This window comes from Microchirus variegatus (assembly GCF_963457635.1).
Source record: "Microchirus variegatus genome assembly, chromosome: 2".
In the NCBI taxonomy this organism is placed as follows: domain Eukaryota; kingdom Metazoa; phylum Chordata; class Actinopteri; order Pleuronectiformes; family Soleidae; genus Microchirus; species Microchirus variegatus.
In genome coordinates this window covers 18,683,924-18,707,867 of record NC_139803.1, presented here as the reverse complement: position 1 = coordinate 18,707,867, position 23,944 = coordinate 18,683,924, and the positions used below count along the sequence as shown (strand labels likewise).

General features: G+C 38.9%; 1 protein-coding gene across 1 annotated transcript; it reads left to right on the top strand.

Annotated features, from left to right (window-relative positions):
• Positions 1-528: 528 nt before the first annotated feature.
• nufip2 (nuclear FMR1 interacting protein 2) lies at positions 529-7,684 on the top strand. Its single transcript, XM_083909324.1, has 4 exons — positions 529-694; positions 2,503-4,206; positions 6,779-6,811; positions 7,161-7,684. Exons 1-4 carry the CDS (start codon positions 547-549, stop codon positions 7,199-7,201), a joined length of 1,926 nt encoding a protein of 641 aa, XP_083765450.1. The 5' UTR covers positions 529-546; the 3' UTR covers positions 7,202-7,684.
• Positions 7,685-23,944: the final 16,260 nt, after the last annotated feature.

The following is a 23,944-nucleotide window of genomic DNA, read 5'->3' as shown; positions in this document are numbered from 1 at the left end:
AACGATCCACAGAATGAGGAGTTCTAATGAAATGAATAAGGCTGATGTGAGGGGGGAAACTAACAAAATATTATTTTGAAGTGATTCAAATAGGCAGATGTATAAAATGTGAACATATGAAATATTTATTTTAGCAGTGTTGCTCTCTCCCGGACCCTCTGCTAAAGTGTATCCACTGGCTTGAGACGTGGCAGAGCCTCCGGTCATATGATTTTAGTTCATACACGAACCCCACCCCGTTACTGCCTTCCCTGAACAGATTTATTTTAGTGTCGCCTTTCCGTTATTTCAGTCTGAACTCTCACTCAAATGTGTGCCAATGAGTGAAAAGTGCTGCAAAATGCCCTCTGCATATCTCAGCACAAATACTGGTCCTGGATTTAGTGGCGGTGACCACCCAAAAACAGTGCCATTTTTAGACGTTCACTGCTGACGTTTACAGAGCCTCCAAATAGCTTCCGTTGTACACTGGTAGTGATTGGACTGTTCTCTACTTACACACTGAGCTAATAGAGTCGCCGAGCGAGTCCGACATTCTACACTTCAATGGAGGATCAGCCCAAAGATCGGGCACAAGACAAGCAGTATCACCACCACGGAGAAGACAGAAGCTCTAATCAACATACAACTTGTCTGAAAAATGATCAGAGCCACTTCCAGCGCCAGCATCAGGAAACGCAGACGAAGAAAACAGGTTGGGCCATTCGGAAAAGTTAGCTAACGGTTATTAGCCTTAGTCAGCTAATGTCAACGAGCCGACTAGCTTGTGCTAACTTCTGGGAGTACCATGGTCGAGGGCTCAGTTTGTTCGCTACACAACCGGGTTTACACGAACAACCAAGAAACGTAACATCTGGTGAATGACTGACATGTGTAAAAGGCAGTTGGCAATTGTCGGTGAACAACCCACCAACATGTTGGCTACTTGGTTAGCTGACGTTGCGTGATAGTTGTCGCTGGTAGTGGTTTGACATATCGGGGATTGACCTTGTGAGACGGTTTCACCACCCGTTTATCTTTTGCAAACGAAAGAAGAGAAAGAAACGTCTTCAGCGTCACAGTGCGATTTAATATTTAGTATGTTATAGACCCACAACATGTCGTCTCCAGCAGCTGTCCAAGAGTTATTCATTTCAACATGCCTGTGTCCAGTTTAGGAAAACGAGCCGGCTCCACTGGAATGTTCTGAGCTTCTATTTCCTGTCGGCCATGTTAGAAAATCACAGCTAGCTAATGCTCTTATCAACTGTTTAGTATTTTTAAAATACTAATAATTATTGTTTAACTAAACCATGCACGCTGCATTGGAAAACCGACACGTGGCGGTCGTATTTGTATGTACTTTGTTTGCCGGTGGCGGACTGTTGGCTTCCCGTCACCTAGCTTGCTGCCAGGGCGTGTAAATGCTAAAGTAGATGACATTAGCTAACGCTAGCCGTAGCCGTCTCTGACAGGCCTGTTGCATGTTGACCAGTCAGCGTGTATCCACGCAGCAGCTTCAACATGAGCATCCTGGTACAGCTTCATAATCTGGTGCAACAGAACACACATTACATCCGTGTACGTTTGTTAATGTTCTCTGATAGGACAATAGGTTTGCTCGCCTTATAGCGACACGTTGCCTCTGTTTCAATCAGGTGAAGTGTGAAAAGATGCGAGGGGCTGCAAAACCGAATGGGAAATTCCAAGTTGACACAGCAGTTCCCAAAATTCTTTGCACTGCGTAACCTATTAATGGTTCACTGTCAGAGAAAATTTATTTATAAATGTTGCTGTGAGCCACCCCTTTTCACCTGGCAACGGCTGCTCTGTGATGTCATGACAGATATCCTGAAGATAGCAAACTAGCTAACAGGCCTGTGTACATTGACTGTCACATTTCCATAACTTGTAAAACACAATGTGAACACTTAACTTATCGTGACATGAGTAAGGGTACATTTACTGCCAGTGCTAGTGGAACAACATAATTGTAATATATTGTCTCTCGTTTATAGTCATGTTTTAAAACAAAATGAGCTCACTTACTACACAAACTTATACTGAATACCCTACCCTTTTCATGGCAGCCATTTTAACAGGTCACAGTAGGAAACTCTCAGGTCTAAATAATGACAATAATGGTGGATGAGTTATGTTTTGCTTCGCTGTGTTCGTTATATTCGTTAACAGTTATTGCCAATGTTACACAATGTTCATATGGAAAAGGCATATCCTATAATTTTCATAAAACCACATTGAAAAAAAAGTGAATAGTGAGTGAACTATCAAATTAATTCTAATGAATTAATTCACACTACATAGGAAATTCAGAAATATCTGAAACTTGATGGATGGAAAAGGCACATTATTGTTGCTAAATGTGTATGAGATGAGGATATGATATGTTAAAGTTCTCTTTAACTCACTTTCATAAGATTTAAGATTACAAAGTAGAAAGGTTTTGAAGTTGTTGATGTGTTGTATTATGTCAGTGTAAACTGATTTTATTTCTCATTTCAGGCAATAAAAAAGTGAACAGCAGTGACGAGGAAGGGGAGAAGTATCCAGCTCTGTCTGATTCTGCTGGTATGTCACATCCCCCCAACAGTAATGGTAACAGACACACCACCAGTACAAATGTGAGGCAGAAGTTGACGCAAAAGCTGTACACAACTGCTCCGAAAGTGACCAGCAGAGGATTGGACCATAAGAAGAACATGGACCTTAAAAATGACAAGGAAAAGGCATTTGATTTGAATTATCACGAGTGCCAAACTTTGGATAAGAAAAACTATGTGTTGCTTCAAAATGGTGCTGTAAACTGTGGCTTAATTACAAATGGCTATTCCAACAAGGACAATGATGGAAGCGGTTCTGAATGTGGATACACTACTCCGAAGAAACGGAAGGCCAAATGTAACACTGCCAATAACACTGATAATGTCATAAAAGACATGGAGAAAGACATGCAGCAGGGAAATACTACAGAGGAGTCTGGAGCTTTTAACGTTGAGACAACTGAGAAGGGAGTAACTTCCAGACTTGATGGCTTCAGAGCCACCCATAAAGTAGAAGGCCAGTCAGCAGCTCGACGGCCTGTTGTGTCAGAGGCTTCAGTGGGTGAATCTCAGAGGAAAAGCTCTGATGGCAAAACTGTTGGCAACTTTGGTAAAAAGAATGAGGAAAGGCACAAAGCCAAGCTTTCCTCACCCTCAAAAGAGGACTCCTGGACTTTATTCAAACCCCCTCCAGTATTTCCTGTGGACAATAGCAGTGCAAAAATTGTTCCCAAGATCAGTTATGCAAGTAAAGTAAAAGAGAACCTCAACAAAGTAGCTCACAGTGGAGGAGAGACACTGCCTCCACCTGTTAGACTGTCACAGGTCCCTATGTCTGCTATGAAAACTATCACCTCATCTAGCTTTACTAATGGTCCTGTTTCTGGAAATGGAAACAGCTACCCTTCAGTGGGTACCTTCTTTGCTCCTGCTGCTAGTAGTATTCCTCCAGCCCCATCCATCCCAAGTGGCGAGAATGTAGCATCTCTTTTGGAAAGTAACTGTAGCTCAACAACCAGTCCTGTAGATGGAGAAACCTATGAGCTTAGGAAGTGTACTCTTTTAATTTACCCATTAAATATGCAACCCATGCTCCCTAGTGCTCGTCACCTTGACCCTCCGGCTGCTCAGACAAATCAGAAAGCCTTGGGAGACATCTTCCAGAATCAATGGGGGCTATCTTTCATCAATGAGCCCAATTTAGGGCCAGAGGGAGGAGGAGGAGGAGGAGGGTTGGTGCCCATGGAGGATGACACGACTGCGGTCATGCTACAAAGCGAGTGTCAGCCTGCCTCAACCAAGTCTGCCCATCCCTGCTTTGATATTATCCCATCATTTTTGGAGCCCGGTACTTTGGCTCAAGACCCAGAGAGAAGGACTTGTGCCCCTTTCAATGTGTCTAATGCTTGTTTTCCTGCTTGTGTGATGAGTGGGGAGGAGAACAAGCTGCAGCTCTGTGGCCAGGAAAAGACAAATGCTGCGGCCAAGGGTGCAGTTTCAGCTGCAACAGTCCCCAGTAAAGACAGCGGTGCTAAACCTGCACAGGGTCAGCAAACCACTTTGCTGTTTGGCCCACCGAAAGACCAGACCCACTCTAAAGCCATTGGCAGAAGGTCAAGCTGGGGGTCCTTTGACGTTAAAGCTGCTGTCACTTATCACACTAAAGGTAACTTGAACCATCTACTTTGTTTGTCATTCATTTAACTAACCATTAAGTTGTAGTTCTTAAAGTGAAAGTGCAAGTGTTTTGAAGTGTGGTTGAATGAGGTACTTGTACACAATTGAGTATGTGTACCTCCCTGCGCCAAAGCAGCTTGAGACATGGTTTGTTTCCACCGGCTCGGCTTGCCTCACCTTACCTCAGCTCGCCTCACCTTGCCTCGGTACTGTTAAGTTGCGTTTCCACTAGCGATACTACCTTTTTTTTAGTACCTGCTCTGGCGAGGTTCCAAGCAAGCTGAGGCGATACTATGTGTGATGTCGCCAGACTGCTGGCCACTGACTGGTCAGAGTGCAGTCACAGAAAGAGGCATCCAATCCAAGAATCAAGCTAAACAGTACCACACTAAAGACCATTTAAAAAGACTTCACAATCCTAAAAACATGTGGGTAAATCTTCAACAATTACCATGGAAATCTCACTCCAGAGGAGTCTGGTGTATTTAACGACAGTGCTGCTGATTGCGAGTGCCATCACAAACCCTGCCGCTATATTTCAGTCCAGTGACTGTCAGATGCAGTTTAACAAATATTTTTTATTAACCAATTGTAATGATTCAGTTACACTAAAAACAACTGTTTTACAAGTCACTTGTTTGTGTGTCGCATGTAAAACAAAGTCACAGCAGTGCAGCTGTGCAGTGATGACTCCACCCACGTTGAGTAGGTACTATTTTGTAGTGGAAAACCAAACTAAGCTGTGCTGATACGAGGCGAGCTGGGCGCATAGGTGGAAAAGGGGGTATGGATACTTTTTTCTGTGAAAACTAAAATGAGGCTCACCTGATATCTTAAGAATATGTTCTACACTTTACGTATATCACCATTAGATGGCCTTTCTATCTGAAAAGTGAATTTTGTAAATTGCTCTCTCTCTTGTCAAAGTCCATAGAGAAAATTAAGAGTTATTTGCTTTTTTCAGCTCTGCTGTGTTGTTTGGTAGGTTTGTGTCACTGAAGTAAATCCAACGAAGGATTTCAAGTTACAAAATAACACGGTTTAAATTACTGATTGATGTATTGGTGTATCAACAACTTCTGTATGCTGTGATGCAAAATAGCACATTTTCTCTATGCAGTTTGGGTTTAAAGTAGTGGTGGGCATAGATACATTTTTAAATCTAGATTAATCTCGATTAAAATGGCTCATTTGAACTATGTAATCTGTGGTGTCATGGTAATTAATAGGCTAAGTGATTAAATACAATTATGTAATTTAAAATTACATAACAGCCTACCTAAAGGGAAGGAGTGACGTTCCCAGCTGGCACCGATAAGTGTACAGTAATGCCGAGGTAGTTATCGTTGTTGACGTCCAATGGTCCCCAGTCAGTTAGTGCTGGGCGATATTCCAAGACGCTTACTTGGGCTGTCAAAATTCCTCAAAAATGATATTTGAATATTCCATCTAAAAAAACCCACAGATATAATATAATATATTTGCATAGTATTTGCATCGCGCATCTGTGGTGCGTTGCATCCGCTGCATCTGGGGGCTTTCAATCAGCCAGACTGTCAGGCGATGACAGCATTACGTCAATAACAGGACAAACTAATACAACGAGACATAACTACCTGTATGTGTAGTTTATTTAAGTTTAAACATATTTCACAACATATTACCGACACAAGTCTTCACGCTCTCTGCGCACACTGGTTTAAATGAACAACAAACAAATGCTGAGTGCTGATCAAATGTTTTGTGCAAGTGGCTAGGTATTCATAGACCCAGCTCCCAACCCAACTTTGGGTTCCATATAAGAAACATGCTTCACAATAACAGCTGCCTCCTGTGACTGACTGTTAAACGAAAAGTAGAGAATGAAGTTGATTTTGATGAGACAAAACTATAGTCAATAATGCTGCTGGTGGGAATCTCTTGTTGGCTCACAATTCAAAATGATGACTTGCATTACAACAATATTTCCCGCTGTGTTTTATGCTTCCAAGAGAAACATTGAGAACGAAGAAAAAATTGTCTGAGATAAGCTTACCTGCAACTACTGAGCTTCACTGTGGGAATAAGTGAGAGGCTGTGCAGCAGTCACTTGTTACTCTGCATGTCCTCTAGATTTAGATGGATAATCATTAGGAAAATGGTTGAAAAGTTTCACCAAACCCCGATTCGGTTCAACTTCGATTTTTGACTCACGGTTCCGTTTAAACCTCAGTTTTTGAAACCATACTGAAAAACCTTTTGGAAAACTTCCCGAAAAAAATGTCTGGATTTTATTAGACGATTGTTGTATTGCAATATCAAGAACATGAACATTACTAGTATAACGTTGCACCCCTAATAATCAATCAAGTACCACTCTTCTGTTTTTCTGTAAGCACTCGAATTAACTTGTATTTAACTCTGAGACTATTCCACATCCATTTGTACAATCGTTTCTAATTGATTTACCTGCATCAAATCTTGTTCAAGAGAAAAAAACAAATCTGCAAATCTAATCTAATCAATTCTCAGAAAACTATTAATGCAGAGGCCGAAATAACATCTTTTTTTGTTTTCAACAGAAATGGAATCCATTTTCAACTTGCAAAAACAAGGTAAATCAAAGCTTTTTTGAAAGTTGTTTTGCTTTTAATGTGTTGGTTGTTCACTTTTGTCAAACAGAATTTGTTCTAGAAATGTGTGATTTTTTAAAAATAATTATTAGCATTTTGTGTGGTAACACTTAAAATGTTAAAATTCATATCCAAGCTTTGATGGCCTTTTAGCTCATAAATGCTACTAAGGTGCTCCGTTAACCAGACATCTTGCCATCTTCAGTTATAGGAAAACATTTTAAAACGCAACATTTTGGAAATGATAAAAAAAAAAAAAAGTGATTTATTCAATTTTTTTCATTCATGTTGAATAACCATATGTTTTGCCTCCTGTCTTCCTCTGCTGTAGATCCAAAAAAAGTAGTGGTTTATAATGAAACCAAGGATTGACCCCGATCGGTGATGTAGATGCTTTCCAGTACTGACCTTCTCCTCTGGGTGCTGCAGTTATCTACCCTGGAAATCACAAATCCTCTTGGATAGATAAAGTGACAACTGTGAAAACACTTGATAGTTGAACATGACAGATTTTTGAAATCTCGGGTGGAATGACAGACTCTGTATTCGGGGCATCACACACACACACACACACACAGTGGAGTAACGTTAAAGGAGTTGACCGGTGCCTCTCCAACATGATGAATGGACACTTGCAACTTAAAGCTGTCTCATGGCTCTTAAAGGATGACGTTCAGGAGTTCAACAAAGAAAGGCGTCTAGGACTGCGCCTCCCTAAGCCTTTATCCTGTTGAACTGCGGCAGCCGTTGCCTCAGTCATTTTTTTCTTGACACATTCAAATAAGTTAATTGTAGATATATTAGACGTTATTCATACACATCTGTGCGCAGGCTTCAGTTCATTGTGAACAAAAGAAGAACACACCTTGCAGAGAATACCTTGAAATTACCTTGGAATTTCGATGTCCTGTTAAAATCTTAAGTTCAGTGAAAGCTCATAGGCGAGGCTCCATCAAAGAAGGTGGAACCTCGACTCAAATCAGTGCTTTTTTTCTTTTCATACCGTTTGGTGTTAGCATAAAAACGAGCGTTCTCTGCGCTGCAGTGTGTCCCCTGAGCACAGGTTGCACAAGTGCCCAACTTGAAGGCAAAGTCTTGCCCCTTCATTGAATTTTTGTTTTGATGACAGGATTTGAAAAATATTTAAAGGAAAAAGAAAATCAGGTCTCTGTTATAGGTGAAGCATTTTTCATAGTTGAGCTTCTCATACATTTCATCTTGTGTGGTTGTTAGGCCTGGGTCATAGTCCACGTGTTCGCAGACGTCCGTGACTTAAATATCGTTGTCCAGTGGTGTTAGTGGTGTGTATGCGGCCCTCCCTTTTTTGTGAACACATGGATTGTATGTGCTGACAGCTTAAGTTTCCTGTGGCACTACACTTTCCAGTCCACTTGGTGGTGCACTCTTGTTTTGGCCAAAAGAGAAAAAGAAGAAGACATTAACTGTGGACACTTGGTTTAAGTATTGCAAGGAGATCCACGCACACTCAAAGAAGAAGCGGACGTGTGGAGCGCTAGACTGAAGGACCCTCATTTTTACTAAGAACGGATCGCGGTAATGTATGCACAAGCAGAAATGCGTAGCCGCGCTCTGTGCGACCAGAACATGTTTAGTATGACCCAGGCCTTACCAGGTTGGTGCAGACTGTTGTTAAATTTAGATTCATCTTCCTGCTGCCGTATGATTTGAGTTAAATCGTGAAACAAACTGTTAAGTGAGAGACATTTCTTCCAATAGGGTCTTCTGCGTTTTGTGCTGTTTGTTCAGGGGCAAGACTCAGGATATCCATTCAGATAATATTGCCTGCATTTCTGTCTAGTTGAACTCCTCTTGTCAAAAGATCATATTGGTGGATTTAATGACTTAAGTTTTTTTTTTTTTTCCTGACTCATGATTTTGTGTTTCTACTTTTCAGTCTTACAGAACTTGTGTTTCTTGCATGTTTACTGGTGGAAATGAATGAGTCAGAGGTCACTGCCCATGGCCACAATAAGACTAGAATAACAAGAATTGCAATACTAATCTAGGTTCCCCCGACTAGCCACTTTGTCAAACAGTGTTGAAATGTGAAACTAGGGTGTGCATTTATGTTTTACTGTAGATGACCTTTTCAAACCAATGTGCAATAACCCCATGTGATCCATTTGATTTGTGAAATGGGTTACATGGAGCTACGAAATCATCACCCTAAGATTCTGCTGTGACCCACAGTACATTTGATAGTTAAACATGTTAAAGGTGCATTTCAGTGTTTGCTCAAGTGTTCTTGTTTCTTGCAAAAGAGCTCATGTTGAAAAGGTATAATTAAGGGTATATTTGCTGACTGCTAAAGGGCCAGCTCACCTGTGACATCACTTTCATTATTATCTCCAAATCAGGATTGTTTATTCACAACAAAGGAATAACCCTAACCCTGGTTTCTTTGTTCAGATGATTTCATTAGTTTAAAGCTGCAGTAGGCAGGATTGCTGGGAAAAGCACAGACAGATGCACCATCTTTGAACCTCTGGTATTAATATGCATTTTATTCATAGACTGTAGATAAAAAGTTGAGGCAGTCTTCCGGTTCTGAAACAAACTCAAGATTTGTGAGTTGCTGTATAATAGATGCACCACATATTAGGTCTTTGGAGTAGAATTATTTGTTTTTATAAATGCAATCACCCATAAAACATTTTTTGTGTCTTCTAATATATTAGCAATTGTCACAGTAACTGATTGACTTTTTGTAATCAAGCAAAACGTTGAATATTAATGCTCATCCCAGGCCCATCCCAGCCAACATGTCTGTGGGCCCCATAAGGGTTTGCACAGCCCTGTGATTTGTTAAAGTTTCCCATAATGCTATAGACTTATAGGCTATAATGGAATTATTGATCAGAAAGGCCAAAAAAAAAGAAGAGTCCTGCCTACTGTAGCTTTAATGTGTGGATTTGTAGCACTTTATGAAGACAAATTGCTTTTATCTTTTAATTGCTAGAAAGATCTTTATGTACTGACCAGAAATACTCCTTGAAAGAATGGCTCTGGGCTGTTACTTTTCAGAAAAAAAGTTGATAAATACAGAATTATTAAATGTAACTCAGGTAGTGTTGATAAAGCCATGACTATGTTAAATATATATATATATATATTTTTTTTTGCCAAATGGCCCCCCATTCATGTTGATGTTCTCGTATATGGAAATGTTAAAATTGAACTCCTGCTATACAGAGTCTCTCATATGATGTTTCGACTTAACACCAAATAATGACTCTTGTGGCATGCGAGGTGCTGACATTGATCATTTTGGGCTTTAAAAATGTTCACTTCCCCTTTAAAACAAGACAAAAGAAGCACATTGCTCCATGCGCTGTTTTCAATGTATACTAGACTGTAATCCTACATTTGTCTGATGCTTAATTTTCATCTTCATGTGTTTGTAGTGATGCACCTCTTTATTAGTGCTGAACACTAGGGCTGCAACTATGAATCCATTATTTATTCATTACTAAATTAATCGATTTTGATATATTTTTTTTAAATCTGCAGATTTCCCAGTTTCTTAAACGTGAATATTTTCTGATTTCTTTGCTCCATGGGAAAAAAAAAAAATCATTAATTTGGTTTGTGGACAAAACAAGTTTGAGAACATCATTTTGAAGTGAACACTGATCACAAATTTTTCAATATTTTCAGACATTTTATGGACCAAACGATTAATTGAAAAAGAAATCGACAGATAATATGAAATGAATATAATTGTAGGTTGCAGCCCTACCGAACAGACAGTGGGGTTTTTTAAGTATCAACAATTTGGGAATAAGCTTTGGCAGCGGTTGTGCTGCATGTGGTAACTGCCATTGTCTTTTTGTCAAAGCTGACATTTACTTTCCATGTCTGAGAGGTAGTCTGCTCTTTGGTATTTAAAATGCTTTGTTTAAGCTGCCACTGTGTAGTTTATGATGGATGAGTTTTTTGAGAAAGGAGATATTTTCGATCAGCATTTAGGCATTTTTTTGTATTTTGTCTGTGGAAATTCACATTTATTATGGCATAAAATCCTCCTTTTAATTTCTCCCAATTGTCCATAAAGTTGGCCACACTGCGGTGTTATGACTAGCACTGTTGCCTTGCAGCAAAATGACCCACATTTGCGACCCAGTCTGAGTTTGTATAGAGTTGCATGTTCTCCCCGTGTGTAGGGTTTTTTTTTCTTCTGTGTTCGCCGGTCTCCTTCCACAGTCCAGAGGTGAATTGGACACTCTAAATTGACCGTATGTGAGTGACTGGTTGTTCGTCTCTGTGTTTGTCCTGTGATGGACTGGTGACCTGTCCAGAGTGTGACCCTGCGGCTCCTGCTCCCTTCATGACCATCATGTGGTGGACAATGAAAGAATCTCCATCAATCCATAGTGAAATTTGATGTAACCAGGTTAACAGTTCGTGGATGAAAGCAGTGTCGTTGGACAGTGAGGCATCTCTATGCTTTTAAAACAGGGTGATCGATAATCAGTGCGTAGTATGTGTTGTGGCTATAGTCTTATAATTAATACTTTTTTATTTTTATATATATATATACATATGTATATATATTTTGAGAGGATTGTCCTGGTACAGAGAAATCAGATAATCTATCCTTCCATCCAAGGCTCCTCTTTTTGTCAAGCACTTATATGCAGCAGAATGGCTAAGATGAATATGCATTTAAATAAAGATAGATTAGCATTGTAGCCTGCAAAACCAAAAACAGGTTGTCGGAGCAGAGTAGATGTTTTAATCAGTGAATGAGTGAGGGCGAATAAGTGAGTGAGTGACTCCTCCAGGAAGTGCAATCACCTAAAAGATGCTGAAGCAGCCTCCTGGTCTTGAGTCGGGCCTCGCATTTGTGTGTGTGTGTGTAGCGAGTTCTTCCTATTATATGCAAGTTCCTCATATATTTTTGACCTAACACTCTCTCCTCCCGGTGTTTCATGTTCAGGTGCCTGTGGAATTTTTGATGCAATGTTGATTGTTTAAAAATCTGCTTCCATCATATATATATCTGTGCCATTTTCTTGTTGTTTTTTTTTGCAATCAAAATATTTCGCAATCGTGTTCGAGTTTTCTAGCCGCTAATTTTCTTTCTTCTGAATGACATGGACGCAGCTGAAAAGCAACGAGCAGTTAGTGTGTTTTTGTAGGTTTTTGAAAACTAATATTTCGGCTTATTGTCGACCTTAAAGCCAAACTGGGTTTGACTCGGGCAGGTGGCGACCGCTTGCTCGTTTCTACTCACACCAGTCAATCAAGTTATTGTCTGAAGTAGCACATGATTCATTTGAACTGATTTAGCAATTTCATGTTTTAATATTAACATTAGTTTTTTATTTTATTTTTATCCATAGATTCCTTAAAGTCTCATCCAAAGTAGGATGAGACTAAAAGGAATAAATCAATGACAGAAAATCAAGATATGTTTTTTGCTTATTAATTAAAACTGATGTAAACCTATTTCCCCCCAATAGCAACAATGTTAATATATTTGAAGTTCTCCCCCTCCCCCCATATTATATACAAATTAATTAAATGCATTTCTTCAGTTAGTGTGATGGGGTGACATACATCTCAGAGTTCCTCTTAATATATTTGTGTTAGTGTCGGACATGTTCTAAAATGCAAGTCAACGGCTCTGAATCCGCTACTTTCGCCAAAGTTACACTTCAGCGACTGAAACACAAACGCACAGACACAGGAGGAGTTGGGGGACATCATGATGTCGATGATGTCATAACACGCTTCCTGACATCACGCTGGGTTCGGGGGAGATTGTAGCAAAGTGAAGTCACTACTGTAGCAGCTGAATGTCACTTTGTGATGAAACCGTGAGGGAGAAGAAATCTATCAACAACAACAACAAAAAAGATCAAACAAATACCGAAAGTGCTGCTTCTTCTTCCAGTAATCAGTCATGTGTGACGGGAAAATGCTGGACTTGGTGTTTGTGCTCGACTTCAAATCGTCTCTCCTTTAAACTGTCATCGCCTCTTGGGGAAATGTTTTATTTTGAGGGGCGTTTTTATTTTAATTCAGTGACACCTTAGGGGTACATTAATTGTGATTTCACACGTGGACAGCATTGTGTCAAGTTGTCTTTTCTTTTGTCATCTCAGACGTCTGTCCTGCTTCTCCTATGGTCACCTCTTATCCCCCTAAAATAAGAGGCAATAGCATTTCATTTTCATGTCTTACAGGTTGACTTTGAAAGTGAAAAGTATAATTATTTAAATGTTTTTTTTTTGGTCTTTTTTGAGTTTAACACACGTCACATGGCAATGTTTTTTGTTAAAGCATGGATAATAACCCTCAGATTCCAAACAGTGTAATAGAGTCAGTAAAAAAAGAAGAAAACTCCAGTGTTCACAATTTTAGTTTCCATTAAAATGATAAATTTTCATGAAGAATTCAGTGTGTTGTTTATTGTTTGGCATTTCTCATGTTCATTTCAAATGAAAATGTATTACACAATGGCAGCACAGTGCTCATCTTTATCATATGCACTAGTGCAAACCAAAGTCAGAGATTGTCTGTCACTTACAGGTGCATCTCAATAAATTAGAATATTGTGGAAAAGTTAATTTATTTCAGTAATTAAACTCAAATAGTAAAACTTGTGTATTCTATACATTCAATACACAAAGACTGAAGTACTTTCATTCTTTGGTTCTTTTAATTGTGATGATTTTGGCCCACATTTAACAAGAAAGAGAAATTCAGTATCTCAAAAAAGTAGAATACACCATAAGACCAATAAAAAAAAACAAAAAAAAAAACATTTGGCCTTCTGGTATATATGTTCAATTAAATCTACTCAATACTTTTGCTTTAATTACTCCCTCAATTCAGCGTGGCATGGAGGTGATCAGTCTGTGGCACGGCTGAGCCTTCAGCTCATCTCTTGTGTTTCCATTTACCTCTTGACAATACCCCATAATATGGTCTGGTGAGTTTGCTGGCCAGTCAAGCACACCAACACCATGGTCATTTAACCAACTGTTGGTGCTTCTTGTAGTGTGGACAGGTGCCAAATCTTGCTGGAAAAGGAAAAGCTTGTCAGCAGAAGGAAGCATGAAGTGCTCTAAAATGTCCTGCTAAACGGGTGCAGTGACATCAAAAAACAGAGTGGTCCAACACCAGCAGATGACATTGCACCCCAAACCATCACAGACTGTGGTTCTCTCGGCCGATTGTGCATCTTTTTCTTCCACTCAACTTTCTGTTAACATGAGATAACGTGAGACAAAATCATCACAATTAAAAGAACCAAAGACTTAACCTACTTCAGTCTGTGTGTATTGAATGTATATAATGCACAAGTTTCACTATTTGAGTTGAATAACTGAAATAAATTAGTTTTTACACAATATTCTAATTTATAGAGAAGCACCTGTACATTCTATGATTTAAATGACAGTAAATGGTTAAAAGTTCATCAGATTAATTATTATTATTATAGAGATAAGCCAAGGTTAAAAGGTATACATTCAGAAAATATTCTGCATCCCCACCTGACAATTATAACAAGATCTTATTACAATATTTGTGTGTATTATTTGTTGAATGACAGATAAACTCCAGTGCATGAGAGGTATTGAAAGTAATTCAGGGTTCACTGTGTGTTGAGCACATAAAATCCACGGACGAAATGCTTGCTGCTGCTGCCACCTTGTGATAGAATAGATGCACCACAAATTAGGTATTCACTCAAGTGGAAGTATTTTTTTTTTATATAAATGCAATCACTGATAGAATAATTGTTTTGTGTTTTTTTTGTATACATGTTGTTACTGATCAGATTTTTATAATTAAGCTAATAATACATAATACATAATACATAATACATAATACACATGCCCATCCCTAGACTCGAGGTCCTCGAGTCGACGTTTACTTTTTTTATTACATTTTGGACGACATACTAAACAATGTCTTTTTTGAGCGATTTTGGATGACATTAAAGTATACCTTTTTTAAGTGATTTTGGACAACTTACTAAACTTTGACTTTTTTGTCACATTTTGGACGACATACTAAACTATGAATTCACTATGAGTCTCCTCTCCTCAATGAATACACACAGCAGCTTGTTAATACATCGATAATATGTTTGAAAATAAATGCTAATGAGCGACGAATAAATAACTAAAACCTTTGTCATAATATTTTATAAAAATGTAAATGGAAAACCCCTCATTGCCGTCACTTATTCACATTTCTCAAAACCTTTTCATATCGTAGGGTTCACTGAGAGTAGCACCATTCCCGAGACGCCACATGACCGTCACTCTGGGAAATAATATTTTTCTTATAATAATACTGTGAATCGTGAAAATCAATAATCGCAACATACCTTAAGGAGATCAATTTTTTTCTCTAATTTATGCTATTTTATTCACAAAGAAGTTCATGAAGTCATCATCACTGCTCAGTGTTAAAGAAATAGATGCTTCAGAGCAGTGACTCTGTTTCACCCTGATACACAGTGCTGGAAAAAAAAACCTTGGGGTTATTCTTTTTTTTATTTTTTTCAATTAAAGAATAATAATAGGCAGCTGGGCTTTTTTGTATGCTACAAAACCATCTCTCCAGGCTATATGAAATTCCTCTAGATTCGTTAAACGCCATTTTCTTTCTAATCTATGCAAAGCCTGTTTAAGAGCGCGAGTATCGAGTCAAACCATGGTGCTACTCTCCTCTGTTTCACCACTTTCTTTTTCAGAGGGTCAACACAATATAATGTGGTACGCAGTGAGGCCACTGCACTATCAACAACATTATCTGTGTTTTTAGGGAAAAATCTTCAAATCTTTCAATTTTCAATAATGAGCAGAGCAGTGCTCCTACAGTGCCTTGTGAAAGTATCCGGCCCCCTTGAACTTTTCAACCTTTTGCCACATTTGAGGCTTCAAACATAAAGTTATAAAATTTAAATTTTTTGTCAAGAATCAACAACAAGTGGGACACAATCGTGAAGTGGAACCAAATTCATTGGATAATTTATACTTTTTTAACAAATAAAAAACTGAAAAGTGGGGCGTGCAATATTATTCGGCCCCTTTACTTTCAGTGCAGCAAACTCACTCCAGAAGTTCAGTGAGGATCTCTGAATGATCCAATGTTGTCCTAAATGACTGATGATGATAAATAGAATCCACCTGTGTGTAATCAGGTCTCTGTATAAATGCACCTGCTCTGTGATAGTCTCAGGATTCTGTTTAAAGCGCAGAGAGCATCATGAAGACCAAGGAACACACCAGGCAGGTCAGAGATACTGTTGTGGAAAAGTTTAAAGCTGGATTTGGATACAAAAAGATTTCCCAAGCTTTAAACATTGCAAGGAGCACTGTGCAAGCAATCATATTGAAATGGAAGGAGTATCAGACCACTGCAAATTTACCAAGACCCGGCCGTCCCTCCAAACTTTCATCTCGAACAAGGAGAAGACGGATCAGAGATGCAGCCAAGAGGCCCATGATCACTCTGGATGAACTGCAGAGATCTACAGCTGAGGTGGGAGAGTCTGTCCATAGGACAACAATCAGTCGTACACTGCACAAATCTGGAAAAAGCCATTTCTCAAAGAAATCCATAAAAAGTCTTGTTTAATGTTTGCCACAAGCCACCTGGGAGACACACCAAACATGTGGAAGAAGGTGCTCTGGTCAGATGAAACCAAAATTGAACTTTTTGGCCACAATGCAAAACGATATGTTTGGCATAAAAGCAACACAGCTCATCACCCTGAACATACCATCCCCACTGTCAAACATGGTGGCGGCAGCATCATGGTTTGGGCCTGCTTTTCTTCAGCAGGGACAGGGAAGATGGTTAAAATTGATGGGAAGATGGATGGAGCCAAATACAGGACCATTCTGGAAGAAAACCTGTTGGAGTCTGCAAAAGACCTGAGACTGGGACGGAGATTTATCTTCCAACAGGACAATGATCCTAAACATAAAGCCAAATCTACAATGGAATGGTTCACAAATAAACGTATCCAGGTGTTAGAATGGCCCAGTCCAGACCTGAATCCAATCGAGAATCTGTGGAAAGAGCTGAAGACTGCTGTTCACAAACGCTCTCCATCCAACCTCACTGAGCTCGAGCTGTTTTGCAAGGAAGAATGGGCAAGAATTCCAGTCTCTCGATGTGCAAAACTGATAGAGACATATCCCAAGCGACTTGCAGCTGTAATTGCAGCAAAAGGTGGCGCTACAAAGTATTAACGCAAGGGGGCCGAATAATATTGCACGCCCCACTTTTCAGTTTTTTATTTGTTAAAAAAGTTTAAATTATCCAATGAATTTGGTTCCACTTCACGATTGTGTCCCACTTGTTGTTGATTCTTGACAAAAAATGTAAATTTTATATCTTTATGTTTGAAGCCTCAAATGTGGCAAAAGGTTGAAAAGTTGAAAGGGGCCGGATACTTTCACAAGGCACTGTATATAAGGGCAGGGTCTCCACCCTCTGTGACGCTGACGTGCTTTGCCCCATGAAGGCTATGTAAGATTTATTTAATGAATAATTGAATCAATTATTCCCAAAGACGTGCTGGATTTGGGCCTCAGACAAGGCTGTAAATAATATTCAATTTATACAACATGCAGTATATCCTATATTGTGGTAAAAGATATCCAAATATATTAAATAAAATATGACCTCTCAATAAATGTCACATTAAATTGTATACTACTGTATATCATGAACTATGGTGATAGCAGATCCAAGATTTTATAGTGTTGAAGTTATAACCACAAATAGTTTGATAAACATTGAGATGTAGGTTATTTATGATGATTATTCATCAATAGTGGGAACAAAAAGGGTTATCTTTACTACCTCAGTGAAGCCATGTTGTCATAATGAGCTGAGTCTGACCTGGAGGCCTGTGGGAGCAGCTGCTGCTGCTGCATCTTCTTCATCATTATCAATGAGCAGAGGGGCCCATTGTTGTTTAAAGGCACCCCCTTGTGGATAACTGAGCTATTACATCACTGAATGATCTCAGCAGAGGTCACTCAACATGACTGAGACTCTGGTTTTGATTGCAGACAAGACTAGTTACGCATGTTAAAGTCTTTTTTTTTTTTTTTTTTTTAATGTATGTTGTACTTCTGGAAAAACAGAAGATAAAACTTTTTGTATGGATTTGAGTCTATATTGTATTATATTTGAATATTTCATTTACAAAAGGAACATCCACTGACTCCACACCAGCACACAAGTCTCCTATTACCGTGATTACATTGGACACAACTGGATGTTTTTAAACCCAGTTTTATTCCTCAAAATATAGAGAAAACATATTTTTCACCTTGACTTGTGAGATATTTTACGGAAGCGTGCTTTCGACAGTTATTAGTATTATTATTTAGCATTTTAAAAACAATTTACTTATATTGTAAGAACAATAATTATTATTTAATAAGTGATTATCCATCCATTATCTACCACCCGGGTTTTAATATATATGATTAATATGATGAAGAATAATGATTTTGGTTAGCAGCTGGCTAAATTTTCAAAGATGATATTCAAACAACACAAGGAGTACATTTTAATTATTTATTTCTACAAAGTTAATGTGTGTTGACACCTGCATTTTGTCAGTGAATTAATGAAACTTTATGATAGTTTGTGTTAACATTTTACCGTCTATGTAATTTACTCTATTCGCACGAGATTAATATTACCTTGGGACCTCTGGTGACCCCAGGTAATTAATCCCATGTGAATAGGGCTTTTGACAACACTTGTGTGTGATAGGGCAGATTCAAATAAAGGCAAGATTACTTTCAAGATAATTATTGGATCACAAATTTAATACTGAAGAATATTTGCATTGCTGTAACTTTGACTGTTTTTCCATCTTTGCATTGTGCAATTGCCTGTTCATTTGTATTTGGATTGATTTTTGGACACAGTTCTCTGATATTGCAGATGCAGTAGATGTTTTCACCACTGCTACTTACAGGCTGGATTGAGAAACCTGGTGTCTTTGAGTGAGCCGTAACTCTCCTGCTGATATTCTCGGACTTCCACAGTAACTGTACTGTATATATTTGTAATACTGTTAATATATGTAATATATGTATGTGCGTAATACTGTTTTTAACATGCAATTTGTTCAGCATGTGAATTTTTTACATGTCATTGTTACATTTTTTTTATTTACAGTACAAAGCTGTAAATTTCAGTGACAGCAAAAATATGTTAATTTTACAGTAACATAATGGCAACCCAGCTGCCAGTTCTTTAGTGTTTTTTTGCTGTTGTGGCAGCATTACACTTCTGTAGTATTGATACATAACAATGGCTGATTACACTGAATAGATGATAACTGAATTGTTTGAGGGGGCCACACGGTTTGTGTAGTGGTTACTAGTATTATTATTATTATTGTTATTGATTACATTTATATAGCGATTTTCTATATACCCAAAGTGCGTACAAAAAAACATTTTTCATTCTCTCTGGTGGTGGTAAGCTGTACGTCTATGTCTGGAGCAGAGTGATGGAAGCATGGCTGTCAGTGTGAGCTAAACGGCCCTTCCGACATTCACCATGATCATACAGACATATAGAGACAAACAACTATTCAACCCTCACTCCTACACCTATGGTTAAAGGTGCATTATGTAATAAATCAAAAGCAACTGGCCATAAAATCCTCCTAATATGTCACAGAGACTCAGGAATAATGTTCATATAACAAACTGAACTCACCAACAACAACAGTACAGCCAAAATATTTGCATTAAAAAAAAATCTTTTGGCACCTTTAATTTATTCTTACCTAATCCCCATATTGAATGTTTTTTTGGACTGTGGGAGGACACCAGAGAACCCAGAGAACATGCAAGTTCCTTGCAGAAAGGCCCTTGTTCCAACCAGGGCTTGAACCCGGTTCTTAGTCCGAGTTAGCACTCTTGCCTTTGCAGCAAGAACACCTGGGTTTTTTCTGCATGGAGTTTGTATGGAGTTTGCTGTGTGGATTTTCTCCGGATTCTCCGGCGTCCTCCCACAGTCCAAAAACATGCAATATGAGGATGGTTATATGTCTCTATATGTGGCCCTGCAATGGACTGGTGAACTGTCAAGGGTGTTCCCAGCCTATGTCAGCTGAGACTGGCACATGCAGCACCCCTGCAACCCTCCTGAGAAGGATAAAGCTAGATGGATGGATGAATTATATGACAGCTGTGTTAACATTTTCTAAATTATCATTAATCCTTCTGATTATGTTTCATGCCAAATGTAAAGTGGCTACTGTATACTAAATTCTAATTTGAAATCATATGACACTGTGAAAACATTGAGTAGGTGTTGAAATCACTACAAACGTGGAAGTGAGCTGCTGTTCACAACCATCCTGTCACTTTTACTGCTATTACTGTGTATTTTTCCGAGGCCACGTGAGGCTGGATGGTTAGTGCACTGGTGTGAGAGTGTCCGAGGTGCTGGGAGGTCACTAAAAGGTTTGAAGCTTTGTATCAACAATTCATCACTGCTCTGAACAAGGTGGTGAACTCCTCACGTCAGGAATGTTGCAAAAAGGCAGAGTTCTGAGTGAAATCCTGTGGAAACAAAACAACAAAGGGTGACAGGTTAAAAAAAAAAAAGCTGAGGCGCTCTGACTTTAGAAGCCTTTACTGTGACTACAATTCATATATATTTACACAGTGTGCTCCACTCAAAATCATCGGCTGATTTTATCTGCTGACATATACTGTATACACAATATACAGTATGTCGTATATAGATAGATTTTTTTCACTTTAGAATGTCTAAAAATATATATATTAAAGGTTTATTGGTGGAATTTCTTTTCTAAAAGTGTATAATTTTATTATTTTAAAATAAAAGTAGCTGTAATTCTGCACTGCCATGTTTCTATGGCAGCCTGAGAGGACAAACCACATACTTTCTCATATGTAAAGGCCACTATAGTGCACTGTACATAGGCAGAAACCTTAAAATGTTATAGAGAGAAGAGTAACCCAACACAATTCACAACAACAGTTATGACATGTTTATAGTATATTTCGTCTCACTGGCAGCTGTTCTTCAGACACACGCTGAGTTTAAAAGGAAGAGGAAGTCACGGTCATGTTTTCATTATAACATGATGTTAAGTGGTGGCCTGCATGTAATCAATTGGGGTTTCCATAAGGCCACCAGTTTGCTATAGATTCTTTGACACAAAGAAAGAATGATTTTATATAAAAGCTAAGCCTTCAGCTAATGGTGTTGCCTTGTATCTTTGTATTCTTTGTGTATTCTGTATGGTCCCATCATCTTTCCCTCTCTGCTGCAGTGCTATAATATATGGGATGTATGACATCTCTCACTTGTACAGGTCCCCGTTGAAAGCCCTGGACATATTTTATATGAGTCCTCACTGTTCACTCTTGACAGAGACAGAAACCAGGAGCAGTGTATCATCCAAGTGCATCGCCTGCATTCCGGGATGAATACATCAGCTTTGAGCAGACAGTCCCTGACATTTAGTGATCTGTAATCATCACCATAAACCCTAAATCATCAAATGTCAGACTCAAGTGCTTTGCCAGGAGTTTGTGACTGATCTGATCCACATCATGGCTGAAAGAACAAATACTGCAGGCAAGAGCCCAGTGTTCGCCCTGAGGTTTTCAACATTAACACCTCATGGACTTTAATTAATGTCGTCGCTGTGCTCAGCAAGAATTTGTGACGAGAGGAATGTACAAGGGATTAAAAGTTTCGAGAGGAATTGGACAGCAGGCTGTGAAATCACAATGCACCAGGAGGCTGAGTAACTGTTTAAAGCACTGTCTTGCTGAATATGTTCTTAAGAAACATCCACTCTATGATTTTTATTGAGTTTGTTTAAGACCTGCACCATTTAAATGATTAGGCTCAAACTCACCTGTCTTCTGTTAGTAGATGACAATCTTTTTTCCTGAGCCACAGACATTTGGTAATATTTTACATGGTCGCTGTGGAGATATAGAATATTCACATTTCAATACAGAGCAAAGAACAATGTATCTTCTTTATGGATGACATGTTGGTTGAATGACCACCAAACTGAAGAATCTCAACAATGAATGGCAGGATTACCACTGAATTTGGTCCATATCAAATGATGGTGAACTGCATGGTTTGCCCTTCAGGGTCAACTTCAAAAACCTCACATATTCCACTGATATGCACAGTTGACAATTACGGAGCCGCAGAAATGAAATGGGTAAAACGTGGCCACCAAATACTAATTTGTTCCCACACAGCAGGTCAAATGTGCGCACAAAATACTAATCTGTGGCCACAAAATACTAATTTGTTCCCACGAAATAGGTATAATGTCCATCTTCTACCACTTTGCGAGGGTGCTGTGCCAATCTCAGCTGACATAGGGAGATAGGCGAGGTACATCCTAGACAGAGTGGAGTGAAATGGAGTGTCCAATTTAACTAATCCCCATACGTGTTTTTGGACTGTAGGAGGAAACTGGAGAACCCTTTTGGGGACGAATTAGTATTTGTGGCCACGAATCAGAGTTTTTTTTCCCATGTCATGTCTGGGGCACCGTAGACAATTACAAAGAACCAGAAAAAAATGGAATCACAGATTTATTGTCTATATTACTGTCACAACATGGAAACCTACATTACTCACTGTGGAACTCCATCATTACGCACTTCAATTGGGATCTTCAGACTAGACCAGTTGTTTATTCACCTAAACTGAGGTGATTTATCAGATTCTGGTATCATAAAAAATGTCTATATATTCTGTACATTGTAATATTACTGAAACTACTGAAGTAAAAGTGGTTGACCTTCACTTTGTTCAATAGTTTGATTGATGACTAAACACCTGCAAACTGAAATGATAGTTGAGGTTGTATAGTAAGTGTTGTTGACAATCAACACTTCCTGACCCAAAACTCCAGAAAACAGCATTTTTGTTCACAGAAAACATGCTGATTTAACCACTGAACACTGACCTGATTGACCTCATAAAATCCATGACTGTTTCAATCTGTAGTATCTTATTATGTTCAGTGATCTATTTCATTGTTTGACAGGCTTTTGTGACGGAAAACTTAAGTTTGTTTTGCTTTGTAAATCAATCACTCTCCTGCACAAGTCTATAGAGAAGATCAGGCTCACAGAGGTTATTGATACACTGCTGCCGTCAGCAGTAAGTTAAAATGTGTGATTTTGTGACTTCAGTGTTTAAAATGCTTTGTTCGGATCTACTCAAGTGACACAGTCTAACTAAGAGAGGCAGCAGTAGACCAGCGGCTTCTCTGTTCCCACAAGATAAAAATGCAGACTTTGGTTCAGAAGAGTGTGCTGTTTACACACTTCACTTTCCATTTGGACAAAGGCTATGTAACATGAGATGAAGTGTCAAACATATTGTTAAGATACCACAGAATTCATTTTCTTCTGTGAGCCTTTTGTAAATCTATTATTACCTCTCTACCTGCTGCTGGGTCTCTGTGCAGGGGGCCAGCAGGGGGCGCACACAACTCAGTCAGCACTGACTATGTGCTTTAATGATATTCCCACACAACTCTCATCATCCATCAATATGAGGCACAGTTTGGACACATCATCTTGACATATGATTCCTGTAATGTGAAGGGATTTGACAACACACATGGCCTTGTTAGAACTCTTTGATTATGCACAGGTTGTCATCATTCATCACAAAAGCTGTCCATACTGTATATTTAGGCTCAGTGGTCTCAGTCACATACAGCTTGTCTCCAGTCTAATTAACTGTTTACTGCCTCTCTGCATGTACGTCCACTTGTTTCCTCTTTACTCTCACTCCTCAGTGTCCACTTTTCTTGACACTTGATCACGAGTGAGGGGGACGATGGAGAATATCAGTAGTTACAAGAGAGTCAAGATAGAGATATATACACACACACACAAACTTTTTTTTTTTAAATGTAGCAAGAATGTAGCACAACAATGATGTAAGCAGATAATAATTAATGTATTATTTCCCTACCAATGAATAATCCCTCCATCCATTATCTATCGCTTTATCCTCCACTGGGGGGTCGTGGGGGGCGCTGTGCCTCAGCTGAAA

Coding starts and splice junctions, on each gene's coding strand:
- nufip2 (XM_083909324.1), top strand. CDS start 547: ATGGAGGATCAGCCCAAAGATCGGGCACAAGACAAGCAGTATCACCAC. Junction 695..2,502: donor AACGCAGACGAAGAAAACAG/GTTGGGCCATTC, acceptor TTCTCATTTCAG/GCAATAAAAAAGTGAACAGC. Junction 4,207..6,778: donor TGTCACTTATCACACTAAAG/GTAACTTGAACC, acceptor TGTTTTCAACAG/AAATGGAATCCATTTTCAAC.